The 21,443-nt window shown below is 40.9% G+C and overlaps 1 protein-coding gene across 6 annotated transcripts in view; it reads right to left on the bottom strand.

Moving 5' to 3' along the window:
- Nucleotides 1-21,443, bottom strand: part of LOC136435189 (dynein axonemal heavy chain 3-like) — a 64,859-nt gene that overhangs the window by 16,164 nt on the left and 27,252 nt on the right. For 2 of the 6 annotated variants that reach the window (XM_066428448.1, XM_066428450.1), the window contains exons 5-46: nt 20,907-21,024; nt 20,041-20,742; nt 19,663-19,848; nt 19,360-19,498; nt 18,877-18,981; nt 18,456-18,586; nt 18,105-18,300; nt 17,655-17,858; nt 17,153-17,406; nt 16,765-16,969; nt 16,325-16,528; nt 15,795-15,821; nt 14,828-14,958; nt 14,326-14,521; nt 13,660-13,854; nt 13,077-13,265; nt 12,554-12,682; nt 12,237-12,437; nt 11,944-12,083; nt 11,461-11,619; nt 10,912-11,140; nt 9,315-9,467; nt 8,987-9,128; nt 8,759-8,834; nt 8,508-8,630; nt 8,152-8,260; nt 7,772-7,891; nt 7,309-7,479; nt 6,978-7,115; nt 6,643-6,786; nt 6,223-6,387; nt 5,922-6,053; nt 5,632-5,719; nt 5,026-5,156; nt 4,572-4,787; nt 4,135-4,268; nt 3,603-3,797; nt 3,233-3,292; nt 2,928-3,075; nt 1,566-1,592; nt 836-1,074; nt 368-517 (exon numbers count right to left, since the gene is read on the bottom strand). In XM_066428448.1, the coding sequence (XP_066284545.1) occupies nt 368-517; nt 836-1,074; nt 1,566-1,592; nt 2,928-3,075; nt 3,233-3,292; nt 3,603-3,797; nt 4,135-4,268; nt 4,572-4,787; nt 5,026-5,156; nt 5,632-5,719; nt 5,922-6,053; nt 6,223-6,387; nt 6,643-6,786; nt 6,978-7,115; nt 7,309-7,479; nt 7,772-7,891; nt 8,152-8,260; nt 8,508-8,630; nt 8,759-8,834; nt 8,987-9,128; nt 9,315-9,467; nt 10,912-11,140; nt 11,461-11,619; nt 11,944-12,083; nt 12,237-12,437; nt 12,554-12,682; nt 13,077-13,265; nt 13,660-13,854; nt 14,326-14,521; nt 14,828-14,958; nt 15,795-15,821; nt 16,325-16,528; nt 16,765-16,969; nt 17,153-17,406; nt 17,655-17,858; nt 18,105-18,300; nt 18,456-18,586; nt 18,877-18,981; nt 19,360-19,498; nt 19,663-19,848; nt 20,041-20,742; nt 20,907-21,024 (6,901 nt within the window). The remainder of the gene's footprint in view (nt 1-367; nt 518-835; nt 1,075-1,565; nt 1,593-2,927; nt 3,076-3,232; nt 3,293-3,602; nt 3,798-4,134; nt 4,269-4,571; nt 4,788-5,025; nt 5,157-5,631; nt 5,720-5,921; nt 6,054-6,222; nt 6,388-6,642; nt 6,787-6,977; nt 7,116-7,308; nt 7,480-7,771; nt 7,892-8,151; nt 8,261-8,507; nt 8,631-8,758; nt 8,835-8,986; nt 9,129-9,314; nt 9,468-10,911; nt 11,141-11,460; nt 11,620-11,943; nt 12,084-12,236; nt 12,438-12,553; nt 12,683-13,076; nt 13,266-13,659; nt 13,855-14,325; nt 14,522-14,827; nt 14,959-15,794; nt 15,822-16,324; nt 16,529-16,764; nt 16,970-17,152; nt 17,407-17,654; nt 17,859-18,104; nt 18,301-18,455; nt 18,587-18,876; nt 18,982-19,359; nt 19,499-19,662; nt 19,849-20,040; nt 20,743-20,906; nt 21,025-21,443) is intronic. The other 4 variants (XM_066428449.1, XM_066428452.1, XM_066428451.1 and 1 more) reach the window with 2 other exon arrangements.

The raw sequence follows: 21,443 nt of genomic DNA, 5'->3' as shown, positions 1-21,443 counted from the left end.
ACAACATGGGCGTGAAAAGAGGCATCAGAGACAACATGGGCGTGAAAAGAGGCATCAGAGACAACCTGGGCGTGAAAAGAGGCATCAGAGACAACATGGGCATCAGAAAACAGGACAGTCCTTTGAGTTGGGGGGCAGCAATGGGATTGGGATTAACACTAGTGGCAGCAATGTGAACAACCTTGCTCATTAGTATTGGACCTGAGTTCTTCACATGCCTACGTGGCAACAGCTAGATGTGCTTTTCAAGCATCATAAAAATTGTATGTCAACTTGAATAGTATGGATCAAATATTGTGTTGACCAAAAAAATCTAGTCTAGGAATCAGGTGTCTCAAGAAAATTGATTTTAATTTGTATATCTTACCTGTCAAACCAGTACCCATGGTCCACATACTGCCTGAGGATCTCTATCGGTGGCTGGGCTCCATACTTCTCCTTAGCCGGCATGTTCAGGTCATCCACAAACACAACACACTTCCTGCCTGGTGGGGGCCCGTAAACTCCTTTGCCTCTCCTACATTCACATAAACACCCAAAATTAATCTAGCCTTTCATTCTATATTTTTTGTAACCTAAAGGACTGACGCTGATTTCTCAACAACTCCAGTTCAGTGACTAATATAAAGTACAACAATCATTCTTTAATGATGAATTGTTGTACATAAATTACACTGAATGATTTTTGTAAACAAAAACAGTGTTTAACAAATCTGCTTCAGATCATCTACATAGTTTAATAATGAGCTCATTTCCAGGGTCACTTATCAATGAATTCTCAGGTGTAAATCCCTAAAACACTAGCTAACAGTAAGATCCTTTGACATGATAGTACCTGTCCAGTTTTGAGAAGATGATGTCCTGTGTCTGGTTGGCAGATGTCTGTGCTGAGAAGTTGACAATGTTGATCATGTAGTGGTCTTTACTCAGACCCATCAGGAAACTGTTGGTGATGGCAGACTTCCCTGTTCCTGTCGGACCCACGAAGAGGAGGGGGACCTCACGAGTGACGAACCACGAGAGGAAGAACCTTTGTCGCTCGGTTTCCACCGTCGGGACGATGATCTCACTTGCCTGTGAGATTTATTGCAGTAAGTAAATGCAGAATTGATGGGAATGGTTGAATAGCTATTAGGCAATTAATCATCACATTAAATACAATGATGCACCTTCACCTTCTCACCTCTCTAACCTTTAAGACAAATAGTAATTACATTAATCTTATGTTGAAATCTATGTCTAGGATACATAGATTTAACTATGATAACTATAACTATTACTTATATTATAAGGAGATCTAGATGGCTAATAAGTATACCAACCAACACCTTCACCATACAATGGTCTAGCCAAGACTGCAACATAACGTCCAAATATCAAATTGAATGTCATAAAAAATCTGTTTAGTCTTAACATTACATCTTTGAATTTAAAAAAAGAAAGAAATTTTCACTCATCATTAGCTGCAAGAAAATCTGACATAAAACTTTTACAAATTTCAGTATGCTCTTTGTGGCAGTCTTAACATGACCATACATGTACAATACCAAGAGGTATACTCTTACCATGATTCGAATTGACAAATCATCCAGCTGGGGTAGGTGGGGAGGGTATAAAGTGGTGGGAAAAGCAGCAGCGCAAACCATGCAAGTGGCACACAGCATATGTGGGGGGGTAAGAACACACATTGAAATAGTGAAGAAATCTGCAGAAATCAAGCAAAATTACTACTCCTACAGCAGGTGGCTCAGATTTGCACAATTCTACTCAATTTGAGAAAGTTGGCAGCATCAATCCATGAGAGACACCTGTTGATTAACATTTAGTCATGCAAGTTGAAAATTTCTTTCAAGTTGAATTTTACTGTCTATCATCATGTCCAAAGTTAATGGAAATGTGGTATAACTGTTCTAATCTGCAATATGTATCAAATAGTTCTGAAATCTTTTGGCTACAGAATAAATGCCACTGCCAAAAAAACACTAATAGAGTACAGAAATTGCTCAGTTCAGTCAATCAAGGTGCAAGGATTTGAACAGTATCAGGGATTCCAGCAGTGAAAAATAGAACAGATCTAGAGTTGTACATTTTTGTTTGTTTGAGTCAGTGTCTAATAATGTCATTAATCAATCAGTACAAAGACCCTCTTTGAACTTAGTTATACAGCGTTCACATGTTAACAGGTATGACCTACTTTATTTGCTTTCAAACGCCACTGTGTCAAGGTAAATCCATTTCTCAAATTGGTAGCAATCATCCTCAAGATTTGTCCAATATGATACAAAGATTCTTTAGATATTTCTAATTTCTTCACAGAAGATGTTATCATGCAAAGAAGTACAATTGCACCAATGAACAGGGATTCTTCATGCTTGAAATCACCATTCTATACATGCACATGCAGACATGCATTATAAACTCTTGTAACACATGTATTGCCATTATTGGTGCATCATGCATTACCAGTACAATACCTTACACACCCTTTTAAAAACATTAGGATTGCATGCTCAGGACATGATGCCACATGCAGGTATCATGCAATGGCTCAATGGTTTCAAGACAGTAGTTACCTTTGTCCTCTATTCCCAGCAATACGTGGGGACAGAAATAAACAATAACAGTTAGCATCATTTAACAAACTATACCACACTGTACCTGGTGTGTAAAGAATCAGTATGTAAATCTCTTACATTTCTATCATCTATTGCACAAATTATCAGCCAACTGCATGTAGACATGTAATTTATAAATTGATGCAATCAGTTAGATAGCATCAAAGGTATTTGTTTAAAGATTATATTTTCTCATGAACACATATAAATTTTATTTATATAATGCTCTTGAGTTATTTTGAAGTTTGTGATTGAAATAACCTTCAGCAAAAAATGTTTGAGGCACAAAAACGAGAGAGGGTGTTGCTGTACCTGTGCTTTCTCTGCTATGTCCACTGGTTGTACCAGGCTCTGCCACTTGTACCAGGACCCAAAGTTGTTCTTCCTCATGTACACAAAGTCGTACACACTGTCCTTCTTGGGCATGAACAAGCTGCGGGCAATCTTCAGATCTTTGGGTCTATTATCAAAGAAATGAACAAACTTAAGGCTTTGATAACAGCTTCATATGCCCGCCTCCCTGTAAAGTGAGTGCAATTATAAAAGTTTGCTTGAGAAAACTCTAGAATCACCTCAGCATGAGAAAAGATTAGAATATCTAGTAAGACTTGACTCACCTTGGATTTTTGCCTTTTCCCGTCTCAGAGTCACAAAGGCTCCTGAAAAATTCCCCAAACCTAGCAAGGCAAAGAAATATGGTCACTGACATGGAAAGACTTCTAAATCAACTTTCTTTCTATACGTTAGTGATTAATTGATTGATGACTGACCTAGTAAGAGTAACGAGTGGAATAAAACCTTAAAGCACATGATATATAGATAGAAATACTACAACTGTTGTTGCTACATTTTTGTATTTGACAAAGCTTTGTGTGAGTGAAAGCTTATTAATGCAATGCAGCAATATTCAAGATAATGAAAATCCTGTAAGTACATTACTAGAATTTACAATATAGAAAGGACTGAAAGATTGTCCGTTTGACTCACAGTTCCCGTGATGCAGCATCCACCGCCCCTCCCGCAGACCAGACCAGGGCGAACAGGAAGTGACAGACAATCATGTTGGTACGTTCCTCCTGTAGTTTGGCCTCTGACACTGACTGTTTACCAGGCTCAGTGCTTTCTGTCATGTTGTCATCGTTAGTCCACTCATCATCGTCATTATCTTCACTTACAAGTTGCCTAGAAAGAAAGAACCCAATTAAATGACATTTAAAGGTTTGATACAGGTTTGACATTTAAAGGTTTGACATTTAAAGGTTAGTACAGATATGAGTAACAGCAACTAATCTTCTGAACAGGATGGGGACAACACTTTTGATGCCTATCTACCCAAATAATTGGATGTATTTTCTACGAGATTGAACATGGTACAAAAATAAGGATTTCTGTTTATCAATACATCTGTACAATGCATCTTTTCACATGATGCTTGAATGTTGATTGAAAATACTGACAGTTGATTTAAAGTGGGGGCCCTGGGGTGCAGTGGACCAATAGGGACCTGGTATGTTCTTACTTGAGATCGTCCAGTAGGATGGAGTAGAGCTGAAGCATGGACATGGTCATGTGCATGGGGGAGATCCTGACCAACTGGTGACACGACTTCTGCACAAAATGTAGGCAGGGTGGCAGCAGCCATTCAAACATCAACTGGGGAGGAAGAAAAGAGGATACAGTCATTACATGGGCAATCCAGGGGAACAAGTACTTGTAACTTCTAAGATGTTTTAGAAATAATGGTTTGGGTGGAAGATTTGTATTAGCTCATCAGAATATTACTGCAAACAATTTTGTAGCTTATCAGATTTATTTGAGAAAAAAATACAAAAATGTAGTCAATACACTGATACATGAACAAAATGCATTTAACAATCCAAGAAATTATCATCATATAGACAAAGAAACTTTCAATTGCAATAAGTCATCACTAGCACACCAGAAAACATGTCCCACCTCCACAGTCTTGGCCTGTATCTTGGTCAGGCTCTCAGGCAGTCTCAGCTGCAGCCATGAGGTCACCAGTGGACTCCAGCCCAGCTGGGACGGTTCCATGTAGATCATGCCACATCTGCTGACAGTGGCTGGGGAAGCCTGCTCCAGGTCTTTGGGTTCAAAAATCATGTTTTGCTTTGGGCTCATCTGGATGATCTCTCCAGACATCAGGCACAGCTGTATATACAGAAAATAAAAAGCTATAGCTAAGACGATTCAACAAAAAAACACATAAAAATTGCACTTAGATTTGTTACATTATACTTACAACAAGCATGCAGACAACATTCTGATCTACATAGATACAGATTAAAGACACTTAACCTGATAAACATCAATCATGAATCAATGATACTATTGATCTCCTTTGATATAGAATTTTTTTTTTTACAAATATGGAGATGTCAGTTTGTACCTTTTTGTTATCATCTAAGACTGTGTTCATGTTCTCGATCCAGACAGCATCTACTGGCCCGTCAAAGATGATCCACTTCCTGTAGTCTGTCACACTGGTGGCGTGGTCTCTGAACACATTAGCTAGTACTCCTGGAATGGCAGAGTTGCTTGTTAACCACAATTGTATCCACAGATTCAAGGTTTCTAAACCTGCATGCTTGCGAACATTGAAGGGTACACACAAGGAGTGGTGTAATTCTAATGGTATAATCATTATGGTTCACTTAAAATTCAAAATCAAGCATGTTTATATATAAAGTATATTGCAAATGTTTGCTTTCACAATTTTCACACGAAAAAAATGATTACAAGTGGATTATTGAGTCAATTATTGCAAACAATGCCATTTCAGCACCAAGGACAGGCACCCTACTGCACAAGTTCAGGTACCTACAGATGTATATATTTGGACATACTAAGCATGAGGAAATCAATAAAATCTCAATGAAATGGGCACAAACTTTTCATTTTCATCATTTTACATATACATTCTGCAATTTTGCTAAGAGTAGTCATTATTGATAGTATTATCATAAGAAACAATTAAGAAGTTTGGTTCACCTACCATCTGACCACTCGTGTGATACAGGGTCAAACTGTCCATACAACTGGCCCATGGTGACAGCTTTGGGGTTCATTATGCAGTATTCAACCTGAAAAAATTCCAGCAGGTATTAGAAATCTTATCATATTCATGTATATATGACAAAAAGCTACAACAGTTCAAAATACACTCTCTGTAAAGTTTTCTTTGTATACTCTTGAAAAGTTGTATGGTTGTCCTTGTCAGAACTGTATACATGCTCAAGAAAGCCTTCTTATCATGTTTTTGCCTTATACTATAATGTTACTTACCCTATTCTCCTCATACCCCTCTTTCTCCAGATCTGCCAGAGCTCCAGCAAGAACCTTGAAGGCACTTGTTTTACCACCCAGGGGGTCTCCAACAATCATCAAGCCATGTCTCACCAGGATCATCTCATAGATCTGAAGTCAAAACAGAAAAAAATCTATCAACTAAATTGCCTGAACCTCAACAGTAGTAGTAGTCTCTGAACTTGAAACATATTTCAATAAATGGAAGGGAAATCAAACAAGACTTGTTTCTGACCTGTCTTTTACCAAAATTCCTCTATCTTAGTCAAAGTATTCATACCTGAACAATCTTCTCTATGAACCAGGGAACGGGCTGCAGCCCCCTGCTGCGGATGTTACTGATGAGCCCAGTCTCCAGACTACCCAGGTCACGCTTTGGCATGACCACCCCTGGGAACAGGTCGGAGATGATCCCCTCAAACAAGGGGATGTCATGGGACAGGAACTGGGAGGAGGAAAGACAAAGAAAGGGATAATTATTGAGTCATCAACTTTGATATACTGCAGCAGTTACTGTGCTTTGTTTTCATAAAGCTGCAATCAAAATCCTCACCATGCCGCATGCCTGCAAAGTTGGGTGTTATGCTGAAGGGCAGTTACGGCTATACAGATACAGATATCAGCTGGTCATGTAGTGTTTAACATCAACAATACACCTCAACCAGAATATAGATTTCAGGACACCTGTCTGTTTACTGACCTTTGGTAGGTTGACCTCGTTGATTGACCTGAGAACCAGCACGTTCTCTGGTTGGTCGGGATGGCGCAGTTTGAGGTTCCCAGCAGCTGTCAGCACGGCCTTTACTGCTCGCATCCCGTAGTCATAGTGATGCTGAGAGGACAACTGTAGGGATACGTGGAATAAAAAAAATCAGTTTCTCATACTTTTTGCAATATCTTATATCATTCAGAGTCAAGAAAGCATGTAGAAATAACCATATTGAGATGCAAGTTGTTGCAAAATAAGCATTATAAATATCAAACATGCTTTCATATGATACCACATGGTAGCGATGTGACGGTCACAAATCTCACCTGCTCTGAACAGAGCCTGTAGGTTGCTACAATCTTGTGTGCCAGACTGGGGGCATCCACAAACCCCATGGAGTACAGGGAGATCCTACTGATCAGGGCATAGTCCGGAACCATCATAGCCACAGTTCGGAACAAAACCTGGGAAGACATACAAAGGTAGTACATATTTGTTGCAAATATGTCTGAAATCCTATGTCAAAACAAGAACTGTCAACACTATAAATGAAGTGCTTTTGTCAGTTCTTGCTGTGTTACATGTATACCAGTGTTTATGCAAGATTTGAAGCAAGTGAAGAGACATTTTCAAATTGTTCATTGCCACTACACCGACCTTGAGGTTATCTGGTAGTTCTGCCCTGCCAGCGTACCCAGGGTTCATGGTGATGAAGATGGTACAGGAGGGGTCCAGCGACAGCTCCGTCCCTTCAAACACAAACACCTTCAGGTGCTCACTGACTGCTCGCTGGATGGTCTGGATTTGTTGGGCCACAACAGAAAGTACCTGCAACGTTGGAGAGATCAAACAGGATTAGGTATCATGGCTCTTTTAATCTGAAGAACAATAGGCAGTACAGCCTCCAGAAGATTCAAGATCAAAAACAATTTAAGCAACTTCTTGGACTTAAAATGGAGGTCCTAGGACCAGCATGAAATGCTACATGTACAAAGATGTATATGTAGGCTTGGGGTTATATCATTTAAGCGTAACGTTATATACTGATAAGGTTAAAATAGCCATTAAATTGGTAGAAAACATCATCTATCTAATGCAGAAAGGAAGACTGGTAATGTACCTCCAGCTCTATGCGGTTGAACTCATCAAAGCAAGCCCATGCTCCAGACTGAGCCAGTCCCTTGAACATCTTCCCCATGGCCTTGTAGTCCAGCCCATCTGAGCAGTTGAACACCACACACTGTGCACAGAAGGAAGAAGCTGGTGATTTTCCACAAGCTCCACATGATAAGCTTAATAGCCGTTTCTATATCTACTACTGAGAATAAAACCATAAAACTACTGAAGGCATCAGGGTGGAACATACAGCTTTATGAGGCTATTAGCTACGGGCATATCTTTTACCTTACAATCAATCCTCTTCTGTACGGACACACACATCCTTATCATTGATCCAGAGTCTCCATTTCTATTCAGAATGTAATGGTATGGATGACTGACCTGTTTGGCCACAGCCTTGGCCAGGTCCTTACATGTCTCAGTCTTGCCTGTACCTGCTGGACCTTCAGGAGCTCCGCCCAGGTTCAACAGCAGGGCTCCCATCAGGGTTCTGTGGGGAGAAAAAGCTGTTAAAACTGCACCATTGTAACTGGTAACTAATGAAGGCCTTGAATCTCTCAGATAAGGTATGGGAAAAGAAGAGAAAGACTGTGACCAAGAACATGATAAAGCAGTACGGACATTGGACAAGAAACCTAAGGCTTGTAACTTGCTTACAAAGATTGCCTGCAACATAAAGACTAATCTAGGTAAAACAGAAGGAATTTCCTTCTGCTACAAAAGATTGTGCCCCTCACCTGTAGCACCTGTCTGTGAGTGGTGTGATGACCAAACGAGTTGTGTTCCCCAAGTACTCATAGGCATATGGTACGGTAGTGGTGATCATGCGCACCTGGACCAGCTTCTTCTCCCAGTAGTATCTGTTAGAAGCAGGGCAGAGATGAAACAATGACTAAAGGTATGTTACTTTTAAACACTGATATTTCTCCATGGGTTTGTCTGGGTGCTGTGTGATATCACAAATTTGATGTTCACATAGTATGTTTACCTGAGTTGGCTGATCCACTGAAAGTCATTGGAGCTGGTAACTCCCTGGTCACACAGGCTGGTCACCACATCTCGAGCTAGTGAGAGAAAAACAGTTGTAACTCAAACTGTAAATGTTCAATGTTGAAGGTACTTTTTAAGGGAAATTTCCATAACAACTTGAGTTAAAAGCTTAAGTTTGACTACCCTAGAAGAGTTAAGTCTGTATGAGGAACATGAAGATACTCACCATGGACATCAATAGTGATGAGTGCCCCAAGTGTGATCCTGCTCATCTTGGTCAGCTCTCCACGAACCAACTTCACAATGTCCTCAATCTGTCTATCACAGGTCTCCTTGTACTGCTTAACTCCACTTTGTTTGCCCATGGCCTGCAGAATGAAAAAGAAACTTTAAGACATTAAAAGACTGGGCCTTTTGCTTGTGAGAAAACAACATAGTTGCAGTTGCAGAATCTGAATAGAACTATAAGATCAAAGTCTTGACTTTGAAACAGAAAACTCTGAAATGAAAATGCACGCTTTAACTTTCTTGTCTTCACAATGAAATGCACTGACCTCTGTGACCTCACTTGTCCAGAAGATCTGTCCAGTGGCCAACACCACCTGTCCTGGCCACTGCAGTACCCACTTCTCCCGCCGGGTGGTGGGGTAGGCCTGGATGGATTTCTCCATCACCTCACGCAGGCTCAACTTCATCACCTCCTCTACCTGATACCAAACAGCACCAAAGTGTTGTGTTTTAGATTTCCTTAAAGTAACACACAGAACTTTAGATTTATGTTAACTAACGTAATTCATAGTATGATAACTCTTATAAATAGTTGTACATCCTGAATCAGTACTTTCTATTATGAAAACTTGTGTCTGGCAATATCATAATCAGTATGTACAATGGAAAAGTAACAGTTGTCTAGCAGCTACAACACACCTTGATACTCCCTCACACTCATGATCACTATCCAGTTTATCGTCTATACACACAAAAACATGTGATAAGTTGTGTCATTATGATATTTGTATGTTTTGATAATGGCACAATTTGGCAAAAAAGAAAGTTTGTGATAACCTACCCTTCCAGATACCCTTGCCTACTACCTTGCTATTTTTGCATCATAGATTTGAATACTTGCCAGAATATGGACAGAAAGTATGGAACATTCTAACATCTACATCTGATTATGCAGCTTCCATTTGAAAATAGATATTTCAGTCATTCTCTAACTTAAATTCCATTAGATACTCAGGAAAGGTAGGAGTGTTAAATGTTGCTGGAACATGTTAATGTCATACACATTTCTACAGTAAACCCTTAGCTCAGTGGTAGTTTAGATCAGTCAGTACTTAGTGTGAACATGTTCCACAACCTGATATGTCAATCTTGTTAAGGAGTTTCCAATGTCTGCAACAACTCAGTTGCTACAGAGACCATGGTGAGCAGCATCAGCAGTTACTGTGTAACCCTTACCAACCATTGTTCAACTTGTGAGCATCCTCTAATGAGTCCACAGTGCCCACATGCAGATGTTGTTGTTGTTGTTGTTAGTTGTTACACAAGCTGTCAGGAAAACCATGAAACCTCTTGCTGCAGCAGTTCATGCAGTGAGTCTGTTAGTAGCGGTGAGTTTCCACACACGTCTTCTTTGACTTCCACCAATGTGAACATGTGCGATAACATTCACATAGGATGAAAGCCATAGAACACGAGGTAGACACACAGACACACTGACGACCCCTGACCTTTGAACCTCGACAGTTGGTTTCCACATAGAGTCTCTCAGCAACACGGCATGAACAGTTGTAGTCAACTCTAATCTATCTATCTAAGTCCTACAGCGGAGCCAAAAGTCTTACTCTTGACCAATAACCCCCATCGATGTGAACTGTGCTCAGACATTCACAAAGGATGAAAGCCATTGGACACGGGCAGAATAGGGAATATCTATCAGCTATGCTTGCTACATTCTACTGTACAGCATCTCACATGTACACTTGCTTCAAGCAATCTAACTCAAATATACTTTCTATCACTTATTTTTGAATCTGCTAGTTTTTTAAATTAGCCTTATTCTAAAACTGATAGGTTTCTATGCCTCATAAGATGCCAAGCTAGAACTAGTGTGGAAGAGTGTCAAGCTGATGATGTAAGTTTTACCTGGTACAGCCATTTCTCCACCAGTCCCTTGGCATCTGCAGGGATGATCTGTCTACACAAGGTCACCTGCTCTTTCTCTGCAGACTCCATGGCTGTTATGACCTTGTCAGAGGTAAAGGTCAACTGGGCAATGCCTTCAAAGCACTTCTTCAGATGGGGCTGCACTCGAAGGGGGTCCTTAGTCTCAGACAGGATCTCAAGGAGTTCATCGTTTGAAAGGAAGAAAAACCTGAGGAGGAAAAAGAAGAGATTCTTTCCAATTTTCCAATTTCAATATTTCAAATATTGTTTTCCACTTGAAGCTGGAGACCTATAACAGCTGTCATTAAGAGATAGCATCCAAAAGGTATGCACATGTATGGCCATATTTGTATAAGTCTTAACAGCATTTCAATAAATGTGCAACAGTGCGTAAAATAGATATCAACCAAACATTCCAGTCTGGCAAAGTCAGCACAACCTCCCAAAAGTATCAGATTTTTCACAAGTAACCAGATTCTTAGCTTGCAAAAAGGTCTTATGCAACACTAGCAGCTCTACTGTATCTACCTTGGGAAGAAAAGCCTCTTTTTCTCCAGGTACTCATTGAGCCCCCTGTGCACCTCCTCCAGCAGGGACTCAGCCTCGTGCAGCTTCTCCAGCATCTCTGGCTGGGACGTCACCACCAGGGCATTGGTGTCCTTCACTGACTCCAACATGATGCCTGTCCTGTGTACACAGCAAGCAGAGAAGAATTAAACAGTGTTCAGATGACAAAAGATTTGCCCATCAGACAATAAAAGAAAGTGCTTCTGTTTTATAGTAAATCCTTCAAAGACAAGTCAACAGAGCTGCTTAAACTGTCCCTAGAACTTTTTGGATATTGAAAAAAGCTTTGAACAATCATCTATAGCTATCAAGAGTCTCATGCAGTACATTATCAGTCTACTTAAGTTAAACATAGAACTGTTACCTTACAGCCTTTTATAGCATGTGGGTGGACTACTTTGGCATTAATGCCACTTAAGAGATATTACAGGAGAGATTTTGTACCAGTGCTTGTCCACTGTTTCAAACATCTTGCCCTCCCGTGGGATCTGACTGCGGATGTCCTCTGAGCCAAAGATGGGTTCCAGATACAGCCAGCTGGCCTGGACATGGAGCCAGGACTCCAAGATGGCTCTCATACGATGCTGGGGAACAAATAGCAACATCAATTTATTTAGAAAAAAGTTAGCTTGCCCTATATGTATAACTTAAGTACATTTGATCAAATTTCATCGGAAGTTCTGATACACAAGATCAAATACTATCAAATTCATCTTAAAAAGACAGTAGGGACTTACCAGTTTGTTCTCCCACTCTTTTATCTGTGTTTCAAAGGGAGCAATGAAGGGAGACCCTCTCATGGTGGCAGTCTTGACAATGTGGTCATCTAGAAGAACCTGTACATCGTCCAGTGCAGCCAGGATGGGGATTCCTGTGTCCTTGTACTGAACAAAGCTGAAGTGAACATTTCCCCAGTCCTTCTTCATTTTCACCAAAGCCTGCAACACAAGGGAGACACATTGTAAGTACTCGATCAAAGTATCAAGAAAATGGAATTAGTTCCTGCTTGAACTAAAGCAAATGTCTACTTTTGAAGTTTTAGTTTTGACTTTACCTTTTCCAGAGCATACTCCTTGGCAGCTTGTGAGCTGATCTCAGCCAGTTCTTCCACATATTTCTCCAGACCCATCTGTAGCACCTCAGACAGGGGCGTTTCCTGCTCTGGGGCAATGTTGAATCCAACCTAGAGGCAAAGGGGAAAATGATACATTTAGATATTGGGTATGAATCATTATCCATGTGTATTGTCATTTGGTATTCTTAAAGAAACAGAGGCTATTGTCCTCCATATTTGAATATGATAAGTTAATGAATACTTTCACTATAGTTAAAGGACTCAAAGGTTAACTGATCAAACTACTGCAGTAAACTTCCTTGGACAAGTTTGATAAAAAAGGCGCATCCTTTAACACTGATTAAATTGTGCATGAAGTAATTCATATCTCCAACATGGCAAGACAAGGGGCTTTTTTCCATTACTCTTTGCTCATGTCGCAACAACAGTCTGTCATTCAGCACCAGGGACAGATCTCTCACAGTCAGAAGTCACATGAAAGAAACTGCAGTTCAAGACTTACCCTGTCAGACATCATGTCCCAGTGCCTGTCCTTGATACCAGGGGTGCACAAGGCCCTGATGAGTGGCATGTTGATCTTGAACTTCTCCAGTTTGGCCTTGATGGTGGCCGCTGCCCTGAGGGGCCCCATGTAGTCAGGGTGGGAGAAGATCTTGGTCAGCTTGTAGCTGGTGCGCCAGAGGTTCTGAACCTGTGTAAGGGGGAGATCAAAACATAAGCAAGTTGCTCATCAATTACTACTTACTACTTACAAAAATGATTTTGAGATTTTATGTACTCAAATCTCACATTTTTTCATGACAAATTGATAATTTAACCTTGCACAGGTTGAAACGTTGCTTAAATGTTGTTGCTGGTGAAAATGGTGAAAATGAACATCTTAGATGTCTGTGCATGGTAACCAATGATACTGAGTGGCATGCAAATACTTACTCAGGATTACAATGAAGTATTTTGTCATCTACAAGGATCACAATTTATAGGCTAACAATATGTTGTTAATGACTTACGCATTAAATATTGAAAGCTAGATAAACTCCGCCAGGAAACTTTTTATTGATGAACTTTTGAGAAAAAGACAGTACCTCCTCATCCACCTCCTCAGCATTGACCTGCAGTAGGGGGCCGTTCATCCACTTGTCGTGCTGTGAGTGGAAGGTGACGGCAGCCTGCCACAGCCGGTCGTATGGCTCCTTGGCCTTCATGATCTCCTGGATCTGTGTGTATGGGGTGACAGCCCCCGTCTCCAGCAGGATCTCCTCCATGTTGATCTCATTTTTCTGGAATATCAAAGAAGATGGAGTGAGACACAGCGAAGGGATAATGTGTGATACGTCATTCTATTCTGATCTGTGTGTAAAGGGTGATGGTCCAAATCTCCAGGAGAATCTCTTCAGGTTTTTCTGTCATTTTTCTGTCAGTAAATCATTGCCTGATGAGTGGCATACTGTTCTTCTTAAGTCATGAATCATATTGTACTTTAGATTTAGGAAACAGATGACTAAGTATATATCTTTGCTGGTGGATAGCTTTAAAGAATGCTTGAAGCTAGATGTGAAACGTTAGGTGTGACAGGTCGTTCGGTGTGATACAACCTGCCGCTGCTGTGCCGGGTGCCTGCAAAGCTGGTGTGGTACGCCAAGGGCAGTTATACCGGCTATACAGATACAGACAAACACCCATCTGTTTTCCTGGAGACCTGAAATCAAAATTTATCTTCAAACACAAAATATGCAACCCTCCCTTCTCACCTCCTCCTGAAACTCTCTAAGTTTCCTGCCAATGTCCTGTAGAAGCTCCATGTAGTTGTGTGCTTCAGACATGCGATCCTTCTTCTGGAAGTCCTTCACCTGTTTGGCCACTTCATCCAGCCTGCTGACGAAGTCCACCTGCCACTTCAGCAGCTTCTGTACCGCCATGTCGTGTTCCTTTATCAGCCTCATCTCACTGGGAGGGGAGGAAACACATGTCAGGGAGGTAATCTTACAACAAGAGGAAAAGGAAAGGAGTCCCGTCTAATGAATGTGTCATGATGTTCCATCAAGAATTTCATACCTCATTTTTAACCTTTGCACGTTTAAGTTTTCTCAGTGAAAGTGGAGTCTTGAAGTATTTTGTTAAAGACGTTGAATTTAGGGCAGACAGTTTCCGGTGCATAATGCTTTAGTCATATGTAGTAGGATTACTGAAAACAGGCCAATGATTTGCTATGAATTCTGCATGCTTTTTGGTAAGCTGGTTCAAAAGCCCCACCTGTTTCTGATGATAGGTAGGATCCTCTCAGGCCAGGTGAAGGTGATGTGGTTCAGGTAGATGTCATCCTTAGGCAGGTAGGCATACTCCATCAGGAACAGCAGGTTACCTGCTGCAATGTCCAGTTTTTCCTGGGAAATGGTCCAGACAAATCGTATTAACACATAAAATGTAGACGTCCAAGTATATCTTTGAGTCTCCAGTTGGTTACTGACCAAAACATTTGTGACTTTGATGTTCAAAACTCTAATATCAAAGCTTTAGTATCCATGAATCTCTTCTTTACGCCTTATCTTAATCAACAAAAATGTTCCAGGTCTTTAGTTTATTTCCTTTAGATCTTTAAACACTATAGATACAGTTAGCAGCCAAATGTTTCTTGTCCCTTGTTTCTTGACAGGTCTTCTTGCCGTATATATCAACTGATTCCAAAATGCCACCAGTACATCAAATTCAGCTCCAGATAAACTAAGCACCATCATTGAATTATCATCAAATGTTAGCTCATTCACCTCTTTATTCCATTCATTAGCCATCAGTATCAGCACCTTGGACAGACATGGGACAGAACAGGTAGGATTGTAGGGGTGGAGTTGTGTGAAAATGCCAGAAAGTACAATGTCATGTACTTTTGGTAGGTCAAACAGTACTGGCTTTCAATTAAATGGAAAATCGGTTTGCTCATATCCCTGGTATAATGTGTTTCTTTCCTTCATTTTCACATAACCCCCTGTCATTCTAGTTTGTGGGGTACTAATTTCCTTTTTAAACCAGCTTGGCAAAGACTCTGCAAACGGGATGGCACTCAGACTATAAAATATCATGGGATAGACATAAGGTATGTACAGGGGACGTAAATGTCAGGGTATGTACAGGGGACGTAACTTGGGTTAATCTGGCAACCTTCACCCATGGTAAGTTCCTCCGGTTCCCAAACCACAACAATGCAGAAATAACAAACATAAACCTTTGCACTGCTCCGTTCATTGGCAAGCTGTCATCATGGAATGTGGAATCAGGTAGCAAAATAAAATGAAAATTATTCTCTGAATAGAAACAGGCATTGGTATCTACAGAGTGCAGCAGTGGATGAAATCAAGGCTGACAAATGCAAGAAGTAAGTAGGGTGCATACAACACTTGAAGCTTACATGAAAACTTTTCCTATAGTACAAATTCAATACAGGCAGATAATCAAAGCATTGTCTACAGAAACACAACCACAGCAAGGTCAAAAATGAGCATCTTTAATTTAAAGAAGAGTATGACTCAAGAATGAGCGTATCTGCGACAGTAGATTGGTATGGTAGCAATGAAATAGCTGTAGTGAACACACTGATTTTTGTCAAAAATATGCAGAATGAATAGCAAAACCTTGTGTCAGAGGAACAGATTTCTTGACATATTTAGATATATGTTTGAAAACTCAAGGCTGATTTTTTAGGGACTGATATAACCAATTAGTGGTAATAGCAGATGGGACATAAACTGCACATACCCTGAGCACCATGAGTTCCCCAGTCCTGAGGGCATCATTGTACCTCTGGAGGGACACCAGATCTTTGGTGGTCTCGGTGTGGGATGTTATGGTCTTGACAATCTCATCGTACTGTTGGCAGATGCTACGGTTGAACTTGCGACTGGTGGCCATGATGTGTTCTATCATGATGTTGCCCAGTTCTCGTGATCTCTGGATCAGCCACTGGAATCCGCAGGTAAAAACAATCATATGAAATGAAAGATCTGGTCAAATACTGGAAAGACTTTTTCAAACCATCTATATAAAAGCATTGGTAAGACTAAGGAGGTCCCTATAACCTCCTTGGTAAGACAAGAATTCAATTATACAGTCCTCAGCAAAGTCTATTCGTAAGTTTATCAGTAGTTAGAAAATAAAGTTCACAAAAGTCTTTGATGTTGTTCCATCATCTGACTTACCTGGTTGAGATCAGTGCAGTCCAGGAGAAACAGGTGCATGGGTACATAGATGGAGAAGGATCCCAGGTCCCAGGCCATTGTCTTCAGCTTCTCAATCTCCTGAACATAGTACCTCAGGGGTGGGCCTTTCATGATGAAGGTCTGCACCTTGGAGTCAGAGTCTTTGGAGAGAAGGTACTTGTAGGGCCAGTACACTGAGCGGTAGCTGAAACCAGAAAAACAACATGGAATCTATTTCTTACCTCCTTCTCTTTCTCACTAATTCATTGACTTTTCAAATGTGGCAGAAAATCCTTTACACAAGCATTGATAAGGTTACCCCCATGTCCCATCCAAAACTCCTGCCCATCAAATGTAATCTAATGATGGACGAATTTATGTTTCTCACCTGAGAGGCCCATGACTGTTGTTGTCGATGACTTTCCTGATGCGTTCTTTAGCTACCTGGACTGTTTCCTCCTCCAGCTGTACAGTACTGATGTACTTGGTGTCCAGGTCCTCCACAGCCTGGAACAGCAGGTTTTCCACCCGTGACAGCTGGAACACACTCTTCACGATGCTGTCCACCATGGAGAAGATCCCCAAGGTCACCTCTGGGAAGGACGGGGAGAAGGATGCTGTGACTGTCTCTCTTGCCGGAGTCTGGAGATGAAAAGAAATGGTAAGAAGAATGTTTGGAAAATAATGCTGCCAGAAATTGGTGTAAAAGATAACAATGGCTGTGTCAAAATATGTCTTTTCAACAGCCAGTCCAAGAGCACAAATCACCAATGTAACGTTTTTGGGTAAGATAGGTAGGTAATTACATCTAGATAATTTTTTCAAAATAAACTTCTGAGGGTGGATTATGCAAGCAAAAAGTCTTTCATTGCCTATGAGCAGATTCTTACCATGAAGATCTTGATGGGATGTATCTTTGTGGGCAGCCCTAGTCTCTTCTCTGGGTAGTGTCCACTGTAGGCATTCCCATCAGCATAGTCCTCCAACAGTTCCACTAGGTCGTACACAGACTTATGGACTGCACTCCGTAACAGGCATGACATCAAGGATGCCACACTACCAAAGAAGTGGTCCATAGCATCCATCCGAGCCACCTAGTATGGGAAAGTATGGATTTTTCGTATGATGTATAGCTGTATGAAGGAATATGTACTTATTGCTGGAAGTGAAGCAGTAATAAATTGAAGACACCTGTATGCTTGGCAAAAAAAAGCTGATCATGAAATTGCAAATACCTTATAATCTGACAATACAAATTTGCCATTCATGCTGCAACACTTCACCAAAACATTTTCGTTACATCGAACATGCACAGCATGTACTGCCATAAGTCAACTGACCTCATCCAGGGGCATGGATGCCTCCAGACTGTCTCTGTGTTCTGTGACGACCTCTGCACATTGTGTGAGCCATCGGCTCTGTAGCAGCTCTGCACCCTTCTTACTGGACGTCTCTACGTGCTCTTTGAAGGCCTCCAATGTTAGAGGCATCACCTGCTGGAGTCCCGGGATGTCAATCAAACGGAAGGTAGAGTACCTGTTTTCAGGATACAAAAAGACAGAACTATTCAATGGATACATACAAGACATTATTGGAAATAAAAGAAAGCAACAAAAGAAAGCATTTTATGGGAATTCTCAGAGGAATTGTAAACAAATAATTGCTAGAGAACAAGGGTAGAACATCCTTACTCAGTCTCCCAGACATGTAAGATCTCCCTCATGATGGGGTGAGTGATGTACAGTTCCCTCTCCATGAAGTCTCGCGCCGCATTCACGCTCTCGTGCCACGGGTACCGCTCCCTGCCTGCAGGGTTGGACGGCTGAAGAAAACAGACAATTTTTCCTTTAGTTCTTTACTTATTCTTATCGATTGCTGATACAAGAATTGCACAGATGTCAATGTATAGCTTCTAAGGTTGATGGTAACTAGATTTCAGTCAATCTGTGAGACATTTGGCTTTCTGTCAAGACTTAATTGGTGAAAAAGAACTATACATTTACCTTGAAAAGGTATACAATTGAAAGGAGGGAAGACATGGTGAACAGTCCATGAGAGAGAGAAGAGAAATGATAGAGGAAAATGAATACAGTGAATCAGGACTTTCATTACCTTAGGAGGAAGTCTGATTCCCAGTCTGCTCTGTTCTGTTTGCTCCAGTAGGACATAGTCCAGTATAGCCTTCTGCACATGTCTGTGGTAATCCTCATCTGCTTCCTATAACGTTACATGCAATAGATGAGGGTGATGGGTGATGCAGCTCAATACACAATGTTGGGATTATGATAAGCACTTTGGATTACAGGACTTTTTCTTGTAACTGATGTTCATTTACTATAATCTTTACTTAAACCAGATGTCAAATGAGGACTTCAAGTCTTTTTATTTGAAGTGGTAATTTGGTATCATATATGTTTGTAAATATCTGATGCTTATGTTTAGAACAGTTCATCTTCTTGCAAGGTGTAACATGAATGTCAAAATGCAAATTAACTAATTTTATGTAAATCAAGAGCCATACTGGTAGAAATCATAAGCACCATGTTTTGTCCTTGGTGCTGAAAGCTATGTTAACCACTTCTTCAGTCATCCTACCTCTGTTACCAGCCTGAGTGTCTCAGCCTGGGCCTCCCGTAGATCCTGTGGGATGTAGCTGTATGTGTTCTGTATGCACTCCTCACTTAGTGGTGCTACCATGTCTGGGTTGATGGCATTGTCAATCAGACTTGTGTATCTGTAAAAAAAGGTCCCATCCAAATTGTTTTCTTGCAGGTAACATCTCAAAAAGTCCTATCCAGAACAATCTAAAAACCTCTATACAAAATCTTTAAAAAAAGGCTGCTTAACAGAAAGCAACACAATCTGGGAAGATATGAAGAAACTTGTTGAATCACACACCTGTCCAAGTCCTTTTCTTCAGGACTGCTTGGCCTGGATAGCCCAATGGTGGGGAAGGTAGAAGGAGGGAAGATGATGCCCAAAACTGCAAGTGTTTCTTCATCATACTCCCTCTGGACTGTGTCATCGTCTGTTGTGTCTTCACCAGTCACCCCCTTACTTCTGGTAGACTCCTGGGTGGTTGGCCTGGAAGAAGATGCAAAAATCAGTGTATTGAGATAAACTAAATTTATTCCTCAAGGAAGGATATTTGAATCAAGCTAGCAACTTTGGAGGATGTAGCCAAACTGCAGGAAACGTAGCAGTGGGGGGACTTTTCTCTAGTTCTCACAAACACTGTTCCAGACAATAACAAAAAATCATTTCAGTAGATTGTACCTCAGTGTAGGCTCCTGGCTGTTTGCTTCATTACGAGGGCTGTTTGGTGAAGAAGACTGGTTCCCGTTGAGCCCATTTTGTAATCTTGGACTCTCCATGAAACTCTGTCCATCCCCTATTGTGCCACCATTTTCCTTGTCCTCATCCTTCAATGCAATCTTTGACTCATGATGATTCACAAGCTGTTGGCTAGAACCAGTCTTGATGTACAGACCTGAGTAGTGCTCCTTGCCACCCTCTCCATTATGAGAGGCCTGGGAGAGTGTTCTTTTTGTTCTTTCGCTGCGTGGGGACAATCCACTTCTGTTTCGTTCCAAATCTGGGCTCCCCCATCCCTGCCCATCCATGTCAAAATGATGGCCATTTGTGTTCCCAATTACAGAATGACTGAAGTCAGGGCTATGGGTTGGAGATATCAGCCTGCTTCTCTTTGCCGAGCCGTTGAGGAAAAGGCCTTCCACGCTTTTTGTCCGTGCCTTCCTGTCATACCTTTCTGTAACTCTGGTTTCACGAACGCTAAATCCTGTACTAAAACCAAGAACTGTCTCTGCCTTGGCATTACCATTGATAGGAGGAAGACTTTGGGATGCAACCTTTGACTTATGAGTTTTGGTACCATAGCTATGTCCCTCCATGGCCTTTCCTGAAAGAACTTGAAAGCCAAGGGCTGGGTGACTCTTGGACAGTGGTTCTCCATTAGACCTGAAAAAGATGTATGTTCTAGTCAGCAGAAAGCAGCTACTGAATGTGACATAAGATCTCATAAGAAGGAAGTAAAAATATAGTGAGAAATGGAATTTTCATCTTTTATACTTCTGTAAATTATCTATATTGAATAAAAGTGTAGAAAACAAAGTTTGAATTACCTCTGGCCAAAGCCACCAACAGCTCTTCTTTGGGAGAATCCCTTGCGACCCTCATACTGTGGTGAGCGTGGTGGGGACAGAGATATCTTGCTATGGGTGTGGTAGGACTTTTCCGCATCTGCAAAGCAATAATCACTTTAAGTGTTTACACTAATGGCGAATTACTTTAATGTTATAAATCTTACAAGGCAGAATGTCACAATAATGAGAATGTGACAGTTGTCTCACGTTTTCTTCCACTTTGCCACAGCAAAATAATGCCGTCCTCTTTCATTTGTTACTCATCAAAGATTTCCTGTCCTGAAATAGTTTTGGACCCCAATGTATTGTCCTCTATTAAAAGTTATCTTCATTTTACTGACTTCTGACCAGTTCTTGGCATTTGTTTCCAATTTACTTTTTGGACCAGTCCATTACTAGGGGCGAGCCACATAGTACATACCACACTGTCAACATCAAGAGTTAACTGAAACAACCTCAGGTAACAAATTGGTTGAAAGATTTTAGATAATAAATTGCCGGTGATACGAGGCAATA

Source organism: Branchiostoma lanceolatum, chromosome 5, assembly GCF_035083965.1.
Source record: "Branchiostoma lanceolatum isolate klBraLanc5 chromosome 5, klBraLanc5.hap2, whole genome shotgun sequence".
NCBI lineage: Eukaryota > Metazoa > Chordata > Leptocardii > Amphioxiformes > Branchiostomatidae > Branchiostoma > Branchiostoma lanceolatum.
This window is presented reverse-complemented; position numbering and strand designations above follow the sequence as displayed.